The sequence below is a fragment of the Gobio gobio genome, assembly GCF_949357685.1.
Source record: "Gobio gobio genome assembly, chromosome: 13".
NCBI lineage: Eukaryota > Metazoa > Chordata > Actinopteri > Cypriniformes > Gobionidae > Gobio > Gobio gobio.
The window spans coordinates 33432692-33448156 of record NC_137106.1 but is presented as its reverse complement, the minus strand read 5'-3'; the positions used below and the strand labels follow the sequence as shown (position 1 = coordinate 33448156).

General features: G+C 37.2%; 1 protein-coding gene across 1 annotated transcript; it reads left to right on the top strand.

Moving 5' to 3' along the window:
- Positions 1 to 2059: 2059 nt before the first annotated feature.
- Positions 2060 to 15465, top strand: ccdc175 (coiled-coil domain containing 175; the record flags this gene model as incomplete). Its single annotated transcript, XM_079832763.1, has 19 exons — positions 2060 to 2126; positions 2324 to 2409; positions 3448 to 3559; positions 4760 to 4955; positions 6311 to 6539; positions 6626 to 6748; positions 6839 to 6948; positions 7035 to 7116; positions 10762 to 10898; positions 10985 to 11095; positions 11215 to 11286; positions 11565 to 11700; positions 11781 to 11909; positions 12039 to 12177; positions 12433 to 12512; positions 14517 to 14669; positions 14761 to 14863; positions 14954 to 14997; positions 15316 to 15465. The coding sequence occupies 19 exons, from the start codon at positions 2060 to 2062 to the stop codon at positions 15463 to 15465; spliced, it is 2259 nt and encodes a 752-aa protein (XP_079688889.1).

Genomic DNA, 15465 nt, shown 5'->3' with positions numbered 1-15465 from the left:
GGGTATCAGGTTCAGACAGGCCCTCAGAAGAAGCACTGCTTCAGCTACTTCTGTGAACCATCAAAGCCCTTCCTGTCTTTGCTGTAATACAAAAGATTAGCAATCATATCAATGATGGCTCTTTGCCTGATATCCTGACCAGCTTCCACAACAAAAAAACAAAAATGTAGGCTACCATAGTAACCATAGTTTCAGCCAAACTAAAAGTCTGTGTATGGTTTGAATGACAGAACAATAGATGGATTTTACAATAGCAACATACGGTAGGTAGTTCTGTGTCAAATCAACCACATTTTGGAAACTTCCCTGTTCATATTTTTTTCTGTACAAACATAAATAGTGATGAAAGCCAAAATATTAAATTTCAAAGATAAATATTATTACTGTAATCCATTATTTTGTAGAGGAGGGTCAAAATGAAATTTTCACCAGAGATTTGGAGCCAAATTAGAGAGGTGTAAAAATGACTTTAGAAAGATGGCAGCATCATTATTTTGTTTTTACACAGAGATTGGTAAGTCTATAATTAAAATCTGTTTACTTTAGCAATCTTTGTTTCATTAGCTATATGCCAACGAAGACTGTTCGTTTGCATGCCTGTAACTCAAGAAGTATTAAATGTATCTCAAAATCCTTTTAGATTTAGACTTTTTCTTTTGGTATCTTCATTTTAAAGGCCCTATATGGTTCAATCCCAGAGATATGGAAATCTTAATGTGGCTCTATGAGTAAACTGTACACATATTCAGTGATCAAAAACCACATGTGGGTAACTGCATACAGCTGATTTTTTTTTTTTAAGAGGAATATCTGAACAACAAATAATGTTGAAACTAGAAATGTATGTCATGTTTTCTTCTGTCAACGCATAATATAGGCTACCTGTCTGAATGCCATACATATTCTTTTTCCAAAGTTGTCATGCCTGTTCTCTAAAAGATCCTAATATTTCTGGGTTGAACCATTTGGGGCCTTTAAAATGAAGATACTAAAAGGAAAGTTGAACCAGAATCTAAAAAGGATATTATCTTTAATACTTCTTGGGTTACAGGCATGCAAACTTGAGGTAAAAAAAAAAAGAACTGCTTTTGCCTTTTTCCTGTTTTTGAACTGTCACTGTTGGCATATAATGAAATAAAGATTTCTAAATCAACAGATTTTAGATTTACCAATCTCACACAATTTCATTTTGACCCCTGCTCTAAAAAATTCTGGATTAGGCCTACTCAGTAATAGGCTATACTGTATGTGACATTTAATATTTTGGCTTTCATTACTATTGATGTTTGTCTTTATACAGAGAAAAAAAAATTAACATAATTAAAAAAAAATTAGCTGGGGATCTCTGGTTGAGTTGACGGAATGACACAAGAATATTTTGGTAGAAACATGGTAGGCTATAGTATATTTTTTATTAAGTGTTATGTCACTCCTCTACGACATTATGGTAATCCTCAAAAAAAATCTTTTTAAAGAGAATAAGACAAAAATACTGATTAAAAACAGCTTACTTTGCAACAAATAACAAAATAAAAAAGAAGCTACAAACTGAACAATCCCACATGAAAAAATACTATAGTAGTAAAATTATTCTAGTAAATACTATAGTGTTTTTGAACCGTACCATAGCCTACTACAGTAAATTAACAACGTGTAGTAAATACTATAATATACTACAATTTACTGTAGTATCTTTACTATAGTATGGTTCAAAAACACTAGGCTATAGTGTAATTGTACTGTAATTTTACTATAATATAGCCTCCTATAATATACTATAGTATTTTTTCATGTGGGATGTAAATCCTTCAAATAAATAAATAATGAAGAGTAACGAGATTTCATGTAGGACACCTGACAACAGGGCAAGACTTTTTTTAAGATCTGCTTACTTCATAATCCTCCTACATGCGGTCTCGCGTTGCGACTGACGGTCGTCATGCCGACGCGTCCAGTACACAGATGAACGAGTCAAACTGCTGTTTTCAACTCGTGCATCTTCTGCCTATCGCTTAAGTCGTCCTTTTCCCCGTTTAAAGATAAAATAATATTTAATAACATGGCGTCTTGTTTGGTACCGGATTTCCCAGCTGTAAGAATTGCCTTAGAACATTTGGGCGAGTTAGGTAAGAATTTGAATTTGTAAGGGGGAAAAGTCTTTTTACGCGCACATTCATATGCCAATAGTGGCAAATAACGTTACTAGGATCGCTTCGACCACACCAATTTCAGTAACTTATGCCCTGTTATTTCAATATGCCCGTTTTTAAAAATCGAGTCTAATTTATCTGTAAAATAATGTGGATTCATTTACACCTTACAGATACACGACTGAGGGAAGAAGGGGTTTCATTTAGTCAAGAAGCAAGTCACCACCTGAGTGAGACAGCTGAAGCCATTAAAGAGCTGGTATTTACTACAAATATTTAACTGAATCACATCATCTGAAACTGATCCATTCTTTACTATGGTTTTCAAAAAAGGGTCAATATCATTATTCAGGAGGCTAACGTTACATATCCAATGTGTCATTTCTGTTATGCTGTACATTTTAATGTCCTGTAATCATTTTCTTCCCTTGCAAAAAATAAGTTTATTCAAGTGTGCTATTAGTGGCCTATACTTCTTTTAACCAAAAAAATAAGAAAGGCTTCTTCTCGGAAATATACTTTATGTAGCTACTCATCAGAAATATACTTAGAATTGCACTTAAGTAAGTACAGTTAAAGGTAGGCCTATATTTATACTTGCAGTATAAAACTACTAAACTAGTAGTTTACTAAGAGTGGCCTATATTGCAAAGTATAATTTCATAAACTAAAAAATGTGCTACAATTTGACGAATAAACTATCAGTATAACGTTACCTGTAAATTCACTTGTAGTATAGGCCTAGTTGCATTACAAATTAAAAAGTTAGTTGTAAACTAGGCTAGTTGTGTAGGCTACTCAAAGTTTACTACTTTTACACTTAAAGTAGGCTATACTTAAAAGTGTAGTATATACTAAAAAGTGGACCAATTTAGTCCCAAGTAGTATTGAAACAGTACACTTAGAAGTATACTAGTAGTACTTTGATATTAGCATACTTACTAAATAAAGTATTCTTGAAAACTATACTTGAATTTTACTTATCTATACTTAATAAAATGGACTTGAAGTATGCTTATTTTTGTAAGGGTAAACATATATAAATGAGTAAATTCCTAATTTAGTTTTCTTTTGTCAAAATTAATATAGGTGAATTCAAATAATTTCATGCCTAGTTTTATAATGTTGCCATTTTGAGTGCCATCCACTAGCTTCTAACATGAAGAAATTTGAAATGTATTAATAAATATTCCAACCTCAGTATCAGTTTCCACCCTGTTATTACCAAATTTAGATGATACTGCATGACAGGAATGATCAATGTATGTGTTCAAATCACTGTGGCAATCTTATTTAGGAATCATCTAGAAAAACTGCACGTGAGAAACTTGAGGTTGAAACCATTGAGACGAGCAAGCTTCGACATCGAACAGTGAACCTGCAGGATGAAATCAATAGTGAAATATCAGGTGAGTTCATCCACAAATCTTTGTCAAATCATTTAAAAGTCAAAATGCGGTGGCATCTCTGGCAACAACTCATGGTTGGGGATGGGAAACTGCTCAGGTAACTTACTAAAGTAGTTTGTTGTTGTTTTTTGAAGCTTGTGTAACTGCTGCTAGAGAACGCAATGATGCAGTGTTGAATCAACTTCAATCTGAGCTGAAATCTGTATTAGAAGACATACAATCCATTGAGGAGAAGCAACAACACCTTGAACAAGAAAATGCTATTCTGATGTGAGTCTTCACACACGTTGACCCATGGAGATCATGGGAAATGCAGTTCACATTATTTGTACCATTAGCTACACCATACTAATTAAAGCTGAAGTGTGTAACATTTCTTCAACATTAACTTTCTTGTAAAAAGCAATAGGTGTGTTCGGCTGTGAGATTTGCTGCTTGCAGTCGGGGTTGGAGTTAAAAACAGAGACATGAAGTCAGACACTTTCTGCTTTCCGTAGTGGCGCATACGCAGTGTTCACAGATGTAGTGGATTAAATCCAATATTTGTCAAATACACAGCCGATTCGGATATTTTTATGAAGCAACAGAAACACTGTTCATTCAGTAGCTTTATGCTTAAGCACCATATATAATACAAGAATAAAGTTCAACATAAGCCGCCCTATGCTATTTAAATACCAATAAAGTGGTCATTTGTATCAGTTTTATTTTGACATGACACAATATAACATTATGGTTACATGAAAAGAGAAACTGTTATAAAAACACACATTTGTGAGCATCAGCTGAGCTGAATATATCAGAATAAACAGCTGTGTTGTCTTCAGAGCTCGTGCAGCTGCTCTGGAGAATCTGTGCAGAATGAGCCAGCCGGTTGCTTTCATATCGCTCGTGTTACTTTGATGGCATATATGTCACAGTCTGAGGATGCTGTCATCCTCAGACTCTTTAATGCTGTCATCATTTACCCACCTTTAAGTTGTTCCAAACCGGTATGAATTTCTTTATCCTACTGAGCAAAGAAGAAGATTGTTTGAAGAATATGGGTAACCAAACAGTTTATGGGTCCATTGACTTCCATAGTATGGAAGTGCTTGGTGAGCTGGAAAGAACCCATGGTTAATGCGTGTTTTCAGGATGGACTGGATGATGATTTATTTGTTCAGCTCCTGTCACCTCATGTTTGCTCTTGGTCTATAGCAGACTTTATTAATTATGTCCTCAACCTAAATGGCTCTGATTTTGTTGTTGATTCTGTAAATGAGGACACTTCCAAACATCATCCAGTCCATACCCGCAAGCTGGCGGACTTTCCAGCTCACCCAACACCTGAACCCTCCACATGCCATTCCACTGGGACCATCCCTGCCGTGGTGACCACATGCCTCTCCAATGGGTACGTATCCCCTCTTGGCCATCCTTGTTTCCAAGGGCCCGGAAATATAAATCGAACAGCAAGGACCTGGGGGCAAAGGTGAGGGATCCAGCATGTACATCCATCTAGGCAGCATTGAAATCAGCTTCCCTTCTCTGGTCCTCAGCCCCAAAAACCAGTGTAACCTGTCTCCGTCCAGAGCCCAGTGACGTCCCCTGTCTCCGTCCAGAGCCCAGTGACGAGTGACCAGTCCAGAGCCTGTGACAATCGTCTAGAGAAGGCTCCAGCTCAGAAACATGGTGGTAGTATACACCTTCGACTTACTATCACAGCCCTTTACAACACACAGAACCATGGCTAATCACACAGGTAAATCCACAACACAATTTGTCGGCTGCAAGCCTGAAACATTCTCTGCAACTACACAAACTTAGTGACAGTGACTTAGTGATCACATTGAATGTTACCTAGCTGGGGGCTACTTTCAGGCGCTGCGTAATATCATTGCGCTGCTGCAGCCATGGTACGGCCGCGAAGATCCGCGACTATTACGCAGGAATGAGAAAGTAGTTCCTAGCCATATAGGTGTAGAAAATCGCAACTTTTCATTTTCAGTTGGTCTTAGCACACGATGTAACTAGGAGAGTCAAGTTTTAAATGGGAAATATATTGAAAGTGTCTTTGGTCATTTTTTGAATGAAATGCTAATGGACTGATCAGAATCAATGATGTTTGCTAAGCTATATTAAAAGTGCTACCGCCAGATACAAAGATCGGCTGAATGGATTCAAAAATGGTAAAACTCAACTATTTACTCTAGGGGACTTGTAAAATGAGCCTATTTTCAAAAAAAGTGGAGTGTTCCTTTAAGTTAAGAGCAATTTTAAGTATATTTCTAAGAAGTATATAAAAAATAGGCTGAAAGTATACTTTCTTTGTTTTAGTTTAAAATAAGTGTACTAATAGAACACTTGAATAAACTTCTGTTCGTAAGGGTCGTCAAAATATCTTCTTTTGTGTTTAGCAAAAGAGAGAAATTCATACAGGTTTAAAACAACTTGAAGGTGAATGATGACAGAATTTTCGTTTTTGGGTGAACTATCCGGGATAGTCTATCCAACATGCTAACCAGCATGCACTGCTTCAGGTCAGAAGCTGAAAGGTCTGTAAAGCGCCACATTAAGTCGAACACACATGAGGGCATGAGTTCAAGGCGGGGATATCTTTTTTTTTTTTTTGTCTGACCAATTGAAAACAGTCATTATGTTTGCTATTTTGTTTGGTGCTGTAGAAAGATGACACACTTTAGCATTAAAAATAATAAACTAAATAATAAAATGCATGTTTACCTATTCCCTTATGTCATTAAATTTCAGTCGGGAGAGAGAAAACATTAAAGAAAACTATGAAGATGCTGTTGATCAGATGAATCAGCAGCTGTCAAAGAAAGCGGGTGCACAGATACTGCTTACGGAAAAACAGAATGAAATCCAATCATCGAAGGATAAAATTGTCCAGGTGGAAACAGCCCAACGGGACCTGAAAGAAAACATGATTCAGAAGAGGAAAACATTTGTTAAAAGCAAATGCGCTGTGGGAAAGCAGGTAGTCTGAGCATTTTTTTTTTTCAAACAGGATAGCTTTTTACTCAAATCAAAAGCTTTGATTTAATTCATATTTTCCCTGTTTAGATAGAGGAAACTGTTCTTAAGATTAAAGGACAAAGAAAAATCAATGCAGAAACACGCAGGGAGCTGGATATCATTACATCAGAACTCCAAGACAAGGAGGAGACAGCCACACAGTGTGAAGAAGTAGGCACCTAAACACATTGTAAAGTGTCAAAACAATATTACAATAATGTTGGTATGTATGGCATGCTTTATTCATTCATCTGGTTTCAGTATATCTCAGAATTGAAGAAAAACATCGCTAGACTGACTGCATCTAAAATGAAGTGCAAAGAATGGCTTCATGAGGAGATCAGTAAGACAGAAGAACTTGATCAACAAAAGTAACTTGCACTGCAAAACAGTTGCCTTTTTCTGTTTTCTTCAGCTCTGGTCAACAGAAATCAGCTTTGTTATTCATAATCAACAGAGAGTTACTTGAGCGAGAACAGCTTGAACTGGCAGAAGCATTTGAACAGAAAGTTCAGGCCATTCAGGAGCAGATGATAGAGGTAAGACGAGGCGGACATCTTTGTGAAACTCCTGACACTAAACAAATGGCTGCTCCGTGTTTAATGTACTCTTTTCGGAAAGGGATCAAAACCCTCAAATCTCAGTCTTTAGATGTCAGATCTGAAGCATCGATTTCCTGCCTCTGGCTAGTCCCGCTGAGCAGCCATCACATTGAGCTTTTAAAATGCTTTCCTTCAAAGACACATTGTGCATAGATGACCTTTAATACAGCTGAGTGTTGGACTGCCCTTAGATGTTATATAGTTCAAGCTGTCAAAAGGTGTGCGTCTGGTCTGGATATATGACCGTCCATCTGTCTATCCATCTATCTATGGTATACGCCAATATTGGTACAAGAGGCTGTCAGTGTACTATTGTTAACTAAAACTAAAACGTTGTTAATTGAAAAAAAGCTTAAATAGAATAAAATATAAATATATAAAAAGAAACTTTTTAAAATGTGAAATGTTGTTAGACTGGGTAAACCCAGCCTGATCTGCCGGCGATTTGATTTCGCCCTGCAACTCATTCCGGAAACCTGTACATTAATTTCAACTGCTTCTGTTACACTTTTGCACTTTTATCCACCTGGTGCGCTTGGAGGGTTTTGCACGATGATGGATAGAGAAGCGGTGGGTCGTTGCCCGTCGATCACGCCTCTTGTGGTCTGATTGGTTGAAGGACTATCCAATTGCGTACAGAGTCATTTGAATTATGCTCGTTGATCACGCCTCTTGTGGTCTGATTGGTTGAAGGACTATCCAATTGCGTACAGAGTCATTTGAATTATGCTCGTTTATCACGCCTCTTGTGCAGTAGAAAATACATAGCAGACTCCCCAGACCAATGTTCAATCTTAAATTAAGCTTGGCCTGGTGATAGCCAGACAAAAATGTTGTACTAAAATTATAAAAAAATAAAGCTAAATAGAAATAAAAACTAAAGATTAAAGCATGTAACAAAATTACTTAAACTTTAACATTAAAATTGAAGCAAATTCCAAATATTAATAAATACTATAATAGTATATAAACAACCAGTGTTGGGGAGTAACAAGTTATGTAACTGCGTTACGTAATTTAATAAAAATAAATTTAACTGTATTCCATTACGTTACTGAGAAAAAAAAAGTGTAATTAAATTGCAATTACTTATGAAAATGTTAACGAGGGGGTAAAGTCTGTAAAATGCTAGAATATGTTGAATAATATTAATTTGTTGCTTTGCCTTTTTTTGATGTGCACGATGCCTCCTGCCATTTAAATGCTGTTTAGTAAAGCTATGCTATTCTGATGCTTTTGATTGGTTCTCTTGTTTGAATTTGCAACACACCGCGTCTGCCAATTACATCCGTCCACATTGCAGCTGAAAGCTTTAGGCTACAAGCTGTCTGAGAGTTGCCACAATGGCGAGCGATAAAAATGCATTCCAGTTCTGGAAATGTAAAAATGATTTCATCCAGAAATCTGTATTTAACCTCAGAACGATCTCAAAGAAAAACGAGGTGCTAAAGTCAGATTTTGTGGTGGATGTGCTTTAAAATTAAATTATTATAATCAATTCAAGTGATGAAGGATTTTGAAAGTCTGACAGTGATCAGTATTTACTCCTACTGTAAGGTTAACCCTGCTTGATTTAAATGTTTGAAAATGATTAACAGTTGAAAACATTCGTTAGAAATTTAGAAAGTAATCAAATGTAATCAGTTACATTACTTTAATAAAGTAATTGAAAAAGTTACACTACTTTTACATTTTAATAGGGTAACTTGTAATCTGTAACCTATCACATTTCCAAAGTAACCTTCCCAACACAGTAAACAACACTAAAACAACAGTTACCCAAAATTTTATATTTGGTAAAAGGTGGAAACATTATGAATGAAACTTGCAAAACAGTTCCTTTGTAGCCTTAAGTATTCACGTGACGTCACCCAGGAACGCCACCTGGAGGGCAAAACAAAGCTTTCCTCCATTGCCTGCTAGTCATTTTTGTACTATATAATGTTGTAAGACTGTGATATTAAAATACCAAATTCAATATACACTATATTGATGAAGCATACTATGTAAGGACAAGCAGATGAACTCTGAATATAAAAGCAACACACAGTTTCTTGTTAAGTATTTTTCCATAGAAAACCATTATAAAGAAAAAACAGCCATTTAACTGATGCTTTCATATTCTGGGATCATCTGCTCGTCTATATATAGTATGCATCAAGGTGTGTAGATTTTAGTAGCATACATTAATGCACTTTAAGTGTTTTTCACGGTAAGCATTTTAAAATGGCCCAATGTTTTAAGAGACTGAAATACTGCAGCAGGTCCTATATTGTATATGGATCACAAGTACCAAATTTTCAACAAAAATCTGAATAAGATGGTTTTCATTACTGTATTACAGTAAAACAACTGATATTTTAGTGATGGGGTGTTTGAGTGAAATATACACTATATTGCCACAAGTTTTGGGACGCCTGCCTTTACATGCACATGAACTTTAATGGCATCCCATTCTTAATCCGTAGGGTTTAATATGGAGTTTGCCCACCCTTTGCAGCTGTAACAGCTTCAACTCTTCTGGGAAGGCTTTCCACAAGGGTTAGGAGTGTGTTTCTGGGAATTTTTGACCATTCTTCCTGAAGCACATTTGTGAGGTCAGGCACTGATGTTGGACGAGAAGGCCTGGCTCGCAGTCTCCGCTCTAATTCATCCCAAAGTTGTTCTATTGGGTTGAGGTCAGGACTCTGTACAGGCCAGTCAAGTTCCTCCACACCAAACTCGCTCATCCATGTCTTTATGGACCTTGCTTTGTGCACTGCTGCGCAGTCATGATGGAACAGGAAGGGGCCATCCCCAAACTGTTCCCACAAAGTTGGGAGCATGAAATTGTCCAAAATGTATTGGTATGCTGAAGCATTAAGAGTTCTTTCACTGGAATTAAGGGGCCAAGACCAACCCCTGAAAAACAACCCCACACCATAATCCCCCCTCCACCAAACTTTAAGCCAAACCCAGACTTGTCCATCGGATTGCCAGACAGAGAAGGGTGATTTGCAGTTCCTGCTCGGCCATGGAAACCCATTCCATGAAGCTCTCTATGCACGGTTCTTGAGCTAATCTGAAGGCCACATGGAGTTTGGAGGTCTGTAGTTATTGACCCCGCTCTGTAATTGTATGTGGCCTACCAGTTTGTGGTTGAGTTGCTGTTGTTCCCAATTGCTTCCACTTTGTTATAATACCACTAACAGTTGACTGTGGAATATTTAGTAGTGAGGAAATTTCACAAATGGACTTATTGCATGGGTGGCAACCTATCACGGTACCCACTTGAATTCACTGAGCTCCTGAGAGCGACCCATTCTTTCACAAATGTTTGTAGAAGCGTCTGCATGCCCATGGAAGTGATTGGAACACCTGAATTCAATGATTTGGAGGGGTGTCCCAATACTTTTGGCAATATAGTGTATATTTTAATGATATATTATTTTAATATATAATATTTTTCATGTAAATAAAATTCCTTTACTATAGTACATTTAGGTGACTTGGATTGCCCATCTAAGCCATCCGTAGAGAATTACAGAGTTACATTTTTAACCTGGGTCTGAGACACAGTAAGGAGCTGGGATTTCTCCTCAGATTGAAAATGAGATAAAGGAAGAAGAGAAAGTGAAAAGTGCTTTATCAGAGCCCAACGCTAAACTGTCAGACATCTTCAGCACTCAGAGGAAAAAGGAAGATGACATGATTGCTGAAAAACGCAGTCTGTCCAAACGGTACATTCGTCTCTTTAGTACTTTTTCTTTTCTTGCATGATGACTAACTTGAAGTGTATATATTTAAAATGATCATTTTGTTCCAGGTTAGAGGAGAATAAACTGAGGCATGATGAAGACATAATATCTATTGCCAAATGTAGATTTGAAATCAAAAACATGAAAGAAGAGATGAGACAGCTTCATGACGCTAACATGTATGGCTCTGTCTTTTGTTTAATGGTTTTGTCTTACTACATTACAACTAAATGAAATATTAACATGTTAAATTGACATTAAATTGTTTCATACCGTTATTTGAATGGTTGTCTCTCAGAATCAGTGCAGATATGTTCAGAAAAACACAGGAGGAACAGGAAGGTCAATTGGCCAAACAGAACATGGGCAGGTCGGTCTAACATGTTATTTTAATATTATAATATATATGTATAACAATTTTTTAATGAATTACTTTTTTATTGTTTTGCTCAAAGCAATGCTTCTATTGCTTGTTTCTGTTTTTTCTTCGGCTGTGTTTTGATCTGGAGATTCTGTACTCTTTCAGAAGATGCCTAATAGCGCCCCGTACCATATAACAGTGAAAAAAATATATTGCCTGAAATTTCGTCCATAGGGGGGAAAAAGTTAACATGGTCATTATTATGACATTAACATATTTGTACCCAGGGCAGAAATTGAAGCTGAGAGAGAGAAAATATGTAAATCTTTCAAAACTCTTAAAGAGGAACACGTGGAGTATGTAAGGGAGATGAATGCATCGATCGAACAAACAGAGAAGAGAAATGCAGAGCTACTTGAAGAGGTCTGTCAGAATTATTAGTCAGTAGTGGTGGCAATACAAAGAGACATCATTGTATCTAAGACATGCTGTTGTTTTTGTAGGTGAAGAAACTCCAAGACCATATATTATTGAATGCAGTGATAGAGGATCTTACAGAAGAGCTGGCCAACATTGAAGAAGAGGGAAAACAAATGGAAATTAACTACCAGTCTGAAATTCTACAGCTTACTGTACTAGAGAAAAATCCATATTCGTATACTTATTATAAACTCAATAAAACATTTTAAGCTTGATGTGGTTTAGCTGAGCATGCATAACTGCATCTGCAAACTAAAAATGTATGTCTTGTGATTCAAAAGAGGGATGCGGAATCAATCGCTCAAGTTCTTTTGGAGAAAGAGCAGGAGCTTGAGATCCAGGAGTCGATATTAGAGACAGTGGAGTCTCAGTTAGACATTGACCATCTCAAACATCAGACTTTAAAGAACCAAATAACAGGTACAGGCTTAATTTCTATTCTTCTCATGTAGCTCAACACTGCACTGAACTATGGCGTCACGAACCAGCCACCTGTTGTTTCTCAGCTAGTGTTGTGTTTCAAATGTCAGTTTCTTTATGAGATATTATTTACAATACTGGGTCATTCTTAAAAATTATTGAAATGAGAAAGAATAGATATTACCATAGCACAGTAAATTGGTTGTTTTGTGGGTTTTGCATTGTCAAATTTTGTATTTTTTTCCCTTTAATCAGAGTTGGAAACCCAAAAGAAACGTCTTGAGCTCTCTATTCAGGAGGTCACAAAGCAGACTGCGGCTCTCCTTCAACCAAAGGTTAATATTTATTCAGCATTTCACATTTTCTAATTGTATGCTATAGTACCTGATGGTTTTAGGTGTGTCTACATTAATCCGGATAGATTTGAAAATGGCGTTTTCGGTCTGACCACTCTGGTGCTTTAAAGTGTTTTTCAAAAGTGTCTCTTCCACACTGACGCTGCTGCCTTCCATACTATATAGTAGGCGAGAAACAGTATGTGACTCGAGTAGTATGTCTGAATTCATAGACATAGGGCCCTGTTTTAGCAATTTGAGAGCATGGTCTAAAGCACATGGCGCAGGTGCACTTAGGGCGTGTCCTAATCCACTTTTGCTAGATTGGAAAAAACAGTCGGTGCGCCAGGCGCATGGTCCAAAAGAGTTGTACCTAGTCTCTTAATAATGAGTCATGGGTGTGTTTTAGGCGTAACGTGCAATAAACCAATCAGAGTCTCATCTCCCATTCCCTTTAAAAGCCAGTTGTGCTAGCACCATGGCAGATTCGCTATTTAAATGGCGGAATTTGCGAGCGGAAAGACGCTTCTCCAGAGAGGAATCTTTTTATTTTTAATATTTAAAAGTGTTTGTGTGCTGCTGCTTCCTGTGTGTGTAATAAGCGGAGTGTATGTGCGTTGTGCACCCTCCTATAGGCACATATTACTAACGCACCCTTTAAATAACACAAAAAATACTGCGCTCTTGACTTTAGACCAGGTTTTTGTTGATCAATGGCGCAGTCATTTTCAGTTTCCTCAAAATAGCAACGCGTCAACAATGCACCTAAACACACCTCGTTTTCAGACCAGCACGCCCATGGGCGAACAGATTGGCGCAGCATAAAATGTAAGAATGTAAAATGTAAGAATGTAAGAATGTAAAATGTAAGAATGTAAAATGTAAGAAGACTCACAAATCGTCTTACTGCTCATGCATAAAACGTAATAAAATCTCACTGAGATATTAAGAGACCAAGAGACCAGATATAATGACTGTGTTGCTTCACTGCCCTATCAGGCAATGACTTTGCAGGCAATGTTTTGCATGTGAAGGTACCTCACAAAACTGATTTCGGACAGACCTCTGAGGCTGCATAACGGTTTAATGATCTACAACAAATTAGAGAGAGCTTTGGTGATAACTAAGCGAGTATTTATTTACTAGTAATTTCTCGAAAAATTACATCAAAAGTGGAAAACGTTGGTCAAAAACGTGCATTTACTTAACTGATCACCAACCGCAACTTTCAGATGCCATCTTTATTTTTTCACAGGACTAAGGCAGCGAAGGATATATCTATGCTGCTTTCAAAATCAATCAGAATAAGTTATCTCAGGAGACAGGAAGTGAAGCTAACATTTGATTCAGATGTGCCTTGATGCCTTCATACCTTGGACTGTATCCTCTCTCACGCTATTCATTCACGCCGTGAATTATTAGCAAAATATCATACTGATGTGTTTAGGTCGCAATCAATCGGCACTCCATGTATTGTCTAAAACGGAATTGCTCTCATGCTTTAGCGCAGACAGCAATTGAGGATACATTTTCTGTCATCTTTGCAGAAATGTAATATGAAGACTGTACAAAGAAACGTGTATCTTTAGCAACACTGTGAAAGTAAATAGCACATAGCAGGCACATACTTGTATAAATATAGATATCTATCGGTGTGCGTCACATGACTAAACACTTGGGAAAGCATCTTCAAAAAGTTTTCACAAGACAAAAATGGCATCTCAGTGTGCGGGAGGCCAAAGCCTAGAGGAAAAATATCAAGCGTGTATCCGGATTAGTGTACATAGACGTAGCCTTAAAGTGATAATACACAGGGCAAATTTTTTTTGCGATGTTGCTTGGGCGCTTTCCCATTGATAATGGTCAACAAATTTCTATCTGGACACTTTAGATCTGTCTGGACCCTGTGTCTCATCCTGTTGCCCGTTGACAGCAACATTGCTCAAAAAGTTGCCCCATGTATCATCACCTTTAGAGTCTATTTGTATGTTTGCTGTCATGTAGGATGATCTGAAGAAAGAATTGGTGACTTTGAGGGCCAAGCATATGGAGACGTTAACTGCTAACGCTGCAGGGATCAATGCAGTCGAAAAAAGCATCTATGAGAAAAGGGTCATGCTTGAGCAAGTTGAGATGGAAAACAGTCGTCTGCATGTGGTGAAAACTCACACTAATCAGCACAGACACATTAGCACATCGCTTGAGAGATGTTTTTCAACAGTGCTTTCTAACAGCTCTGTACTTGCAGCTCATTGAACAAATGAAGGAGGAAATATTGGATACAGAGAAAGACAAGGAAAAGTATATGCAGGAGGTCAAGTGGATGACAGAGGAAAATCAGTCCCTCTTTAGTGAGTCTTTTGACAATCACTTACCATTTTAAAGTATTGTGCTCTTAGTATAATGATCCAGAACCAATCATGTCTCTTTTCTATCCCCAGAGAGTCTAATAGAGACCTGGACCACAGATATGGTGCTTACTGAGGTACAAGCAAAGAGCAAAGTATACAAATAAACCTCAATCAACAGCATGCTGTCGACCATTGCTCGACTTGTCCTTGAATTTGTTACAAAAATACTCAATTGTGTTTAAAGTAATGCACTTTGCAGTGAAAGTCTAATGGAAGAGCTGTGCATTCCTGCTTTTAAGCTTTCTTGTAAACTGAATGATGGCGACAGATGCTGGAATGTTCCTTTAAACTGACGTGTTATTTTGTGGCTATTGAAAAGTCCTTTCTGACCTTGATGTTTTGGTAAACTTTCCTTTACAGTGAATGAACTAATCAGGAGTCTTTTATTTTAGAAATCTGCAGATCAAGACCAGAAGATTGTGGAGAACATATACAGTCTCATAGTAAGGATTCAAGAAAGAAAACATCACATCAGTGACGTCAACAAGGGGCTTGAGAAAGAGTTAGCGGGCATGAGTTCCATGTTAGAGAAGCCAAACTAG